At 39.4% G+C, this 10,229-nt stretch overlaps 1 protein-coding gene across 1 annotated transcript; it reads right to left on the bottom strand.

Annotated features, from left to right (window-relative positions):
- Positions 1-134: 134 nt before the first annotated feature.
- LOC108668688 lies at positions 135-2,389 on the bottom strand (the record flags this gene model as incomplete). The annotated part of the gene is made up of 4 exons (XM_018155931.1): positions 2,347-2,389; positions 1,771-1,922; positions 849-1,020; positions 135-304 (listed from the first exon to the last, which is right to left on the bottom strand). Coding segments are annotated over exons 1-4 (537 nt in total), but the record flags the coding sequence as incomplete, so codon positions are not given.
- Between the last annotated feature and the right edge of the window lie 7,840 nt (positions 2,390-10,229).

The following is a 10,229-nucleotide window of genomic DNA, read 5'->3' as shown; positions in this document are numbered from 1 at the left end:
AGCTGCCCGCTAAAGGGCTAACAACATATAACGCTAATTTGATGAAAAATGACGACCGAGCATTACAAGTATGTTGATAACACAATCTTCACACACCCAAAATTGAGCTAAAACACAAATGAGAGAAAACTCACGCTGGGGCTTTTGATGAATAGAATTCCTATTTGGTTGGCAGGTAAGAAATCCTTTGAGTTGAGATCCTTGAGTTTGAGCTCAACGTTGGGGAAGACGCTGCCTGTGAACCCTGGCTTGCCGCCGCCCAAAGGGTCTTGTGCTATCACGAACATCTCCGACGCGCCGTAACCTGGCCGTGAATAATCATATTTAACTACTTTACGTTTAAAATTATATGAATACTTGGTCAGAATGAATTAGTTGCTGAGACTGGTATCGTAATGTTTGGTCTTAATGTATCGCCGGTCATCCGGGAATAGGAAGAGAGGAGCTGAACGTGGCATACGGCTCCGGCGTGAGTTTAAGGTCTCGGAGTAATGTTGAGTTTCAATTATAATTCATTTACTACGTGAATCTACCTCATACAGCGAACATATCATTGAAGAATGAAACAAAATTGTCAAGAATTTGAAAAATGTGCGCGTTCAATGTTCACAGCATAAAATTTTACTGGCCATTTTGAAAATTTTTTTCATTTACTATTCAAATTAGTTGAAGAGATGGAAAAATAATGAACACATATAAACAGAAAGAGAACGAACATGAACTAACTAAAATTTCGACTGCATTACGCAAGACAAATATTTTTTTGAGCCCCAAAACAATTACTAAACTAAACTACCGTAATTTAAACCCCTGGAAATTTTTTACATAAATTTCCAGTTCCAACGAACATTTCTGGATGAAGACCCCAGGCATGGTGCTGGCCGCAGCGGTGACGTGGGCCTGCGGGATAGCGCCGCCACCCACAAGCACGTGCCGGAAATGCTGGAGCAAATCCTGACGCTCTCTGCCCAGACGCAGCACCGTCGGGAAATTCAGGACCACGATCGCGATTGTGTTGATCTGAAAATATCGTTTATCAATCTATTCAAAATTGAATGCATTAAATATTATACATGAGGATATGTTTGCCCTGTTCTTGCTGTGCTTATATGTGGTAGTTAGTCGCGGTGTACAGATTGAAGAAGTGCCTAGTGCCTACATTCTTGTGAATGATTATTGGGATAACTTGATTGCCAGGATCGCTCTTTATATTGGAATTTATATTACTGGGGGAAAGGGCCCAGGGCACGAACTTAATGCAGGGCACGAACTTAATATTGCAATTGTAGTGTTGCGGGGGGGGGGGGGGGTTAGGATTGCTTAGATTACCGAAGCATCAAGTCGTTTTGTACGGAATTAGTTTTTAAAAAATTTTCGAAACCCGCCGGAAAATTTGAGATATTGCGCTAAATTAAATTTCAAAGAACTCTATGTTAAGTAGATCGACAATATTTTTTGTTCACGATATACATCAAAAAAGTATGCGTTACATCTTCTAACGAGAATGAGTGGGCCAGGGTGGTAATCTTCAGCGATCAGACAGAATTTTCTAGTGCTCAAAGTGCAAACTTTCACTTTAGCAGAAAGTTTTCTAGTCAGTAACTCATGACTTGTGTGAATTTTTCATTTCATAGCTGAATAAAAATCAATCAAAAGCTGTAGCGAGTCACCCACTGCTCGCATATTGTATTTCACAAACTCTGGATTGTCTATTTTCGATTTCGATTCCGACAATTAGGCCAATATTACCCACGTTTCTTTTGATCTCACCCTAAACTCTTCAACGTCGCTCAGGAAAGTGTTATCGTCCAAAGTTTTGATGATGTGACACATCCCCGTGGCGAGCCCGGGCATGAAGGCGGAACTCAGCCCGTATGCAAACCCGAAGTCCCTGATGAGCAGAGAGCGCGTCTGGTTGCTTTCTGCGACACAAGGTAAAACGTCATGCGTTTATTAAGTAATTTGCATTATTTCTGTGAAAAAGCACCCACTGAATCGTTCAACTATGCTAGCTGTCAAAGTGAAGCCATCCTTTTAAATCGCTTAACTTTGCGACGAAAATGAAGTCTTCCCATAAACGGTGATAGTAAGGTATTAGGCGGTGAGAGTTAGGTCATTCCGTATAAATATTATAATACTTGTTTACTATGATGAAGTAAAGTCGTCAAATGCCTAGTTTGGATAATTATTAAAGTAAATTTTTGTATGCGGTGAAAGTTTTTCGTCTCCATGTTTACATTTTGAACTAAAGTACCTACTCCGCATTTGTAGTGTGAGCGAGTTCGAAACATGGTTCGTTCAAACACTAAGTTTCTGCCATTCAGAAGAAATAATTCGAGACATCACTTGAGTCCTTGCTTGCTTTGATGCAAGCAGTAGCTGCATGCATCGTTCAAGTCGAGTGAGCCGACGAACTTATTAAATTACTCGTTGGCTTCTGCAAGATGTTTGAACTAAAAATTTGTTACCTGGCATGGGAGTGAGTCCTAAATAGATCGTTGCAAGGTTTCTGAAATGTGGAAATATAATTGAAATACATTTTCCTGCTATTTCCCTAATTAAATAATTTTTGAAAGATAATTGAAATACTTTTTTCTTCTATTGCCCCAATTAAATAATTTTTAAAACTTATATGATCCCATTCGGAAATATTGCAAGATAATTGAAATAATTTTTAGCCCATATTCTCATTTATGGAAAAAATGCACTATTGTGCTCGCCATGTCCGTCTGTCCGTCCGTCTGTCTGTCCGTGACTTCACGTTTTCGTTGATTTTAAGAATACTCTGGAATGTGTCGTGATTTAGATTATAGTTTTAAATTGGTTGAAGATTGGCCTTTCCGAAATATGTAAGAAAACCCAGGTCTTGATCTCAGCCATCATAAGTAATTGACATAATAAATAAATAATACACGCACCGAAATTCTTAGCGCATTATTAGCGCATTTTCTTATTTATGGAAAAAATGCACTCTTGTGCTCGCCATGCCTGTCCGTCTGTCTGTCCGTCCGTGACTTCACGTTTTCATCGACAAGAAAATGCGCTCTCTGNCACTAGGTTGCCTTTCACTAGAGGCATTTCAACGCCTTTCCACATTTTCGACATTCTTTCAAAATATTCTATATAAATTTGGTTTAGGATTTCAAAAAACCTGTTGACAATTTCAGAAATTGGCATGCACTTGCACAAAAAAAAACATAAACGAATACTAATTGAAAGATAATTTTTCTATAACTTCTTGATGATGTGATCAGCGGAAATCTTTAAATAACTCACTAGGCATTCTCTACGTGAATTATGATGTTCCTTGATATTTTCTATCGAATTTTTTTATGTATAGATGTTATAATAACAATTTATAAAGGATAAACCAATTAATTTCCTCATTATTCATTATATTTGCAGCCGTTGAACATTAGTTCTACTAGTTTGATGCAGTGCGCACCGGAGTCACTGAATGGACTAAGGAACAGATTTTAAAAATCGTGCATGTGGCATTAAATTCACATATCAAGTAATGCATTTCATACAATTACTTATACAAGAACATTAACATATATTTGTTATTGTTTTCGCACGCACAAACTTCAAGTGTATTCTCTAGCAGAATTAATACTATACAAGTCAACGATGCTTTCAAATAAAAACGCTTGGACACGCAAATTTGTGTGTATAGCGTTTTAAAGTTTCAGATTAAAAGTTTCGATGATATTTTCAGTAATATTGATCGCTCGTTAAGTTACCCATAAAAATCAAGCAATGTTTATAGCTTAAGAGGAAGGATATACTACATTCCTACCCTATTTAGCGCACGTCGTCTTCTCTGCACATATGAATAGGTTTTTAATTAATGAATGATGAAAATAGAATTTATAATAAACAATTATCTTGGAAATTATCATTGAAATTTTCCCATTTGAACACAATACTTTTTTTTTGTTTTAAGTAGAGAATTTCGTTCTAAATTTCCATTTTACTGAGAATTATTACGAAATATTTGTTTACGAAACATTTATTTAAATTTATTTTTACGAAAACATTACGGAACGGGAAAAACGGTTATATTAAAAAATATCATTAAGTCTTCAACTAACCATGAACACGATATAAAACTAACAACAAATCTATAAGTCGAAAATTTCTAGCGACGTTTTAATTTCTAATGACGTCAGGAAAAAGGTTGAAGAACCTTTCATGCTTTTTGGCTAAGAACAAAGCCATCGTTTATGTTAGAAACGCAATTCTTCAGCCTCAACCTTAAATTCTTAGCATTAACCGAACATGCACCATGTTCGGGTAATGCTTATGAATGTACCGTGATCATGATATCTGTCTCAGCTGATAAAGAATGAACCCGCAATCTATATAGACAATCACATTGTCAAGTTCATGCGCAGTTACTACACACAGAAAAATAGAGTGACTTTGTCCAAATAGCGATGTACTACTGGCTTTTCAACAGATCATCCAGACCCAGTTTTGCTCGGCAGAAAGACATCCGTGCAACGTACAGAAAGTGTCATTATTTAGGCGACATAACCCATTCATTTTTCTGAGGGTATGCATTGGGGAGTAGATGGGCTTATGCGCCAGCTTCACTTCATGAAGCAGACTGAGAAGGAAAGACTTGCTTGAGATGTTCCTTGTCTTATCGATTGGGTCTTATCGATTGTGTCTTTTCGATTGTGTCTTATTGATTGTATCTAATCGATTGTGAATCGATCTCAGCCGTAGAAAACTCGGCTGAGATTTTTTTAGCTTCGGGAAAGTTAGTGTTTGGCTTTTCGCTATCTGTTGCATCGTGAGAATACTTCTGATAATGCGATAAACTATGGGTCATTTTAAGGGTCATTATGTAATCAAAAACCTTTTCGCTTTGTGAATAATTGTATTAAAAACATGTTAGGAAAGAGATAGTTATCAAGCAGGGTAATGCAAATTGATTTTATACTGACTAATTTTGTACAAAATTGCTGTGCAATTTACGAATCTCCGCTTTCAAATTGAATAGAAATGTAAAAAGTAAAATTCAAAATTTACACCTGTACCGTGACTTCGGCATTATCGTGAACGCTGTTATCACGCCTCGTATTACGCCCGGTCGGCAGTAGATCTCCAGACCCCATACCATGCAGACGCATCCACTTACATACACTTAGCGCAAAGACACGCCACTGACATAGTCCTTCGCAATATAACCAAAGCCTTTGACAAGGTTTGGCACACCAGACTCCAAATTCAAGATCATCCAACTCAACCTCCACCCAACCTTCACCAAAAACTATCAGACTACCTTACAGATAGAACAGCATCCATAAGAATAGGAAATCACACAGGTCCCCAATACAACTCCATACAAGTGTCCCCTAAGGGGCTTGTCTCTCCCCCACACTATACAGCTTCTACATCCACGACCTCCCGCCACCGCTACCCCACACAGACTACATTGCTTTTGCAGATGACATAACAAAGATAGCCGCAGGACATTACCCGCATAACCACGCAGCAGTACAAACACAGCACGTCATACAACAGATCCAAACCTTCGAAATTAAATGTCTCATTAGGACAAACACAAATAAGTTCAAAATCATTCCCATAGGTAGGCAAAACACCTCCCACATCTTCATAGACGACACGCACTATCCACACACGAACAAAGATTTTTAATCCAGAATATCGCCAAGCCAACCCATTTTAGGGGTAAACAAACCACAAATATTTTAGATCTAGTGTTTATCAGTGAAGAATCAAAGTTAGATGAGCTTCGCTACGAGGCTCCATTGGGGAAAAGCCACCACCAATCATTGTTTTTCAGTATCAAGTGCCATGCAGGAATGACGCTTCAGAAGCGAGAACGTTTGAACTTTGCGAAAGGCGATTATGATAAACTCCGTGAAGCAGTGAATGAGGCGAATATTTCGGACTATATTAAGGCCATGAATCTGGCTGTTTCACGGTCATATTTCAAAGACTCGGTTGTGTCTGCAGTTGATGTCTGTGTACCCAAGATTAACCTCGGAGGAGTCAAAAAGTCCCAGTGGATGAACAGTACAGTTTAAACTCGGCGAAAGACCAAGAAGGAAGCCTACAAGCGTTATTTAGGAACTTGCAGCGATGCTGATTATAACCTGCATGCACGAGCTCGAAATCAAGCTAAAAAAATCTGTCGCACCGCAGTAAAAAACTATGAAAAAATATTGCCAAAAAATGCAAGAAAGAACCCGAAATCCTTCTATTTGTACGTTAGTTCGAAGTGTAAGACAAACAACGGTATCTCTGATTTGTAAGTAGACTAACGGAAGATGTCCTTTGATGAAGGCAAGGCTAACGTGCTCAATAAGTACATTAGCAGTGTGTTCACAGATGGGGATTTGAACAGTATTCCAGCTATTGAGAAGCGCCCAGGAGGCTCGAAGTTAACAAAATTTGAAATACATGAAGAAGAGATTCTCAAGCGCTTGTTCGCCCCAAATCCCAACAAGTCATGTGGATCAGATGGCTTCCACCCTAGATTGCTCAAAGAATTAGCAACCGTCCTGGCCGGCCCTTTGCCAGTATTATTTCAGAAAAACCTTGAACGAGGAAATTTGCCGACCGATTGGGAAGAAGCTCAAGTAACACCATTGCTCAAGAAATGTGACAAAAGTAGCCCCGGTAACCATCACCCTGTCAGCCTGACAAGTGTTTGTAAGGTAATGGAATGTGTTGTGAGAGACAGGATTATCTTTCACTTGACTGTTCATCATCTCCTATTAGACTGTCAACATGGCTTTATTGCCAGTAGATCCTGCACCACTAACCTCTTGTCTACGTTGAACGATTGGACTCTCCTGTTTGACGAAAGGGAGCGAGTGGGAGCAGTGTACCTCGATTTTGCCAAAGCATTTGACTGTTCCGCATGAGCGGGTGTAGCGTAAAGTGAAGTCTTTGGGAATACGTAGAGGGCAATGTACTACGATGGGTCAGAGATTTTCTAGTAGGTAGACGACAACGTGTCAGTATTAACGGAACCGTATCAGACTGGGCATCAGTGCGCCGTGGCGTGCCACAAGGAAGCGTTCTTGGGCCTGTTTTGTTCGTTGCTTTCATAAACGATCTGTCAGAAATAGTGTCAAGCGCGTGCTCCATGTATGCCGATGACAGAAAAGTTACAGTGCTGATACAGCGATGGATGCGTCAAATAAAGTGCAACTGCAAGACGATCTTGATAGTTTAGTTAACTGAGCTGATACGTGGCAGCTGCGTTTTAATGCTGACAAGTGTAAAGTACTTCACCTCGGGATGAACAATGGACAGTATGATTACAATATGAGAAGACATTGTTGGAACGAGAGGGTTATGATTGAGAAGTCTTGCGTGGAAAAAGATCTTGGAGTTTGTGTTGACAGAGAGCTACAATTTTTTAGGCTCACTGAAACGCGAGTTAATAAATTCAATAAACTGCTTGGGTTGATCAGACGCTCTTACAAGTACCTAGATGTAGAAATGAAGCTGTTGTTCATTTATACGTCTAGGAATGTCCATGCGCCCGAACCTAGAGTTTGGAAACGTCGTTTGGTAACCGAAACTTGAAAAAGAAAAAATTTAGTGGAGAGTGTTCAAAGTCGTGCAACAAGAATAATTCCGGGGTTAAAAGGCAAGTCCTATGAAGAAAGATTAAAGAATATGAAGCTTCCAAGCCTCTGTAATCGACGTCTGCGTGGGAACCTCATTGAAGTATACAAGTATACTCATGGCTAATACAAGGTCCCAGAAGTATTACTAGAAAATGAAACAAGAACCAACACCAGGGGCCACGGCTATAAACCGAAAAACTGCGTTGCAATTCATTCACGTGACAATATTTCTTCTCGCTTCGAATCACCGAAATGTGGAACAGCCTACCCGATTACATCTTTGACGCTATGAGTATGAACGTGTTCAAGAACAGACTAGATAAAGCTATGGAGAAATAAATGTTCAGACTTAAAATGCCTAGCACCATATCGAACCCGGTGTAAGTCTAGTAAATATTTCAAACGATCGACAGTTTGGAAAAGATACGGTAGAAGGACCTGTTTTTAGATCTCCTATGGACAAATCACGAAAAGTACATGAATCGGCGACAGGCCACATCAGGCCTATTCTTCAGCGCCGACTTCGCCATGCTATGCTATGCTAAAGAAACAGTTTTATAGGTCTACACTTCACTTCACATGGCATCAGCTCCCAAATAGCAGCAAGAAAAGCAATAGCCCTCACCAACCTGCACAAAATGCACAGATTTTACCACCTCCCACCCAACATAAAACGCACTCTATATCTCTCCTTTGTCAGATCATCCCTCACTTACCCCACGATACCACTACATATCCAATCAAAATCATCCATATCCAAACTGCAGACAGTACAAAACAAAGCCCTCACCAGCGTTCGTTCACCAAAGCAAAGCCTCAACGCTGGTGAACGCAGGTGAATGCTGGTGAACGCTGGTGAACGCTGGAGAACTCTGGAGAATTACTAGTGAACACTGGTGAATGCTGATGAAATTTGCTGGTGAATTTTGATGAACATTGGTGAACTCTGGTGAACGCTGGTGAATTCTGATGAGCGCCGGTGAACGCTGGTGAACGCTGGTGAACGTTGGTGAACGCTGGTGAACGTTGGTGAACGCTTGTGAACGCTGGTGAACCTTGGTGATACCTAGCAGCACGTCGTGTGTTGGAATTAATTAAATTAATTGGAATTAATTAATTAAAACAGGTCCTTTATTAAACTTGAACGATAATTTTAAATCTCAGGAGTAAGACATTTTAGTTAAAGATGATTTCCGATTTCCTCCAAGGATTTTGATGCGGAAATCGATTTGAAAGTGTTAAACATTACGGTACCATTACATTGGTTAGAATTTTTTGCAAACTTTTATCTCTTTTTTAGAAAAAATCTCTTTATCTCTTTTAGAAAAAATCTCTTTTTCAAACAAAGGCAAACAAAGGCAAACTTTTATCTCTTTAGAAAAAATCTCTTTTAAAATTATCTGTTCTAAACTCTGCGCCATTTTAGCGTAAGCCGCTTTGGAGTTTCGGCCCTGTGAATAAAGAAATCTTTGTTTCAATTTTGAACTTCATGTAGTCCATTACTTGGCAATGCTCGTCACAAAGTGCGCCGGTACAGGTGTTACTTTTTCATCTGGAACATGTGCTGGAACACAGAGTGCGCTGGAACAAAGAGTGTGCAGGAACAAAGAGTGTGCAGAAACAAAGAGTGTGCAGGAACAAATAGTGTGCTGGAACAAAGAGTGTGCAGGAACAAAGAGTGTGCAGGAACAAATAGTGTGCTGGAACAAAGAGTGTGCAGGAACAAAGAGTGCGCTGGAACAATGAGTGCGCTGGAACAAAGAGTGTGCTGGAACAAATAGTGTGCTGGAACAAAGTGTGCAGGAACAAATAGTGTGCTGGAACAAAGAGTGCGCTGGAACATATAGTGTGCTGGAACAAAGAGTGCACTCAAACAAAGAGAGTGCTGGAACAAAGAATGCGCTTGAACAAAGAATGCCCTTGAACAGTTGTAAGTTTCGAGGTTATTCTATTCAGGGTAACAACACTAGAAGCGCAACAAACACTTGTGTCGAATGCTCTACGTGAGCGAGTGCTCCTTCTGATGCTAGTATTGCTTACTCGCTCTGTGCGACCGGTCGCACCGCGTGGAAGTGCTCAGGGGCGACCGTATCCCTTACCGGCCCCGCGTATACCGCCCCTCGTGGGGAGTGACTATGAAGCTGCGGCTTTGCAGAGACGTGATTAATCAAACTTATTTTCTGTGTCTAAATATTTATCACCTAGGTTGATTGGCTACCATAAAATATTCTTCATCTCTGAATTCATACTTCGACTACTCAGTCAATGACCAGAAATAGACGAGTTGATACATTTCCTGGTTGTTTGTTTTATTTTAGTCTATTTTGTTTTATTTTGAAATTTCTGCGCCGTTTAAAACTAAAAAATGACATATAAATTCCTTCAATTTATAGACTAAATTATCACGTTCAAAGAAAACCAATAAACGCAAAGTAACCAAAATTTAATGTACTCCAAATATTACTCCAAATATTACGAAGTTAATAAAACTTTAACTCCAAATATTACGAAGTTAATAAAACTTTAATTAAGCATAATATGCGTTTAAAAATTCCTTTTTAAAGACAACACTTCTAAAGAGGCCAGTGTCTCCGATGTTACTAATGTAAA

Source organism: Hyalella azteca, unplaced genomic scaffold, assembly GCF_000764305.2.
Source record: "Hyalella azteca isolate HAZT.00-mixed unplaced genomic scaffold, Hazt_2.0.2 contig11799, whole genome shotgun sequence".
In the NCBI taxonomy this organism is placed as follows: domain Eukaryota; kingdom Metazoa; phylum Arthropoda; class Malacostraca; order Amphipoda; family Hyalellidae; genus Hyalella; species Hyalella azteca.
This window is presented reverse-complemented; position numbering and strand designations above follow the sequence as displayed.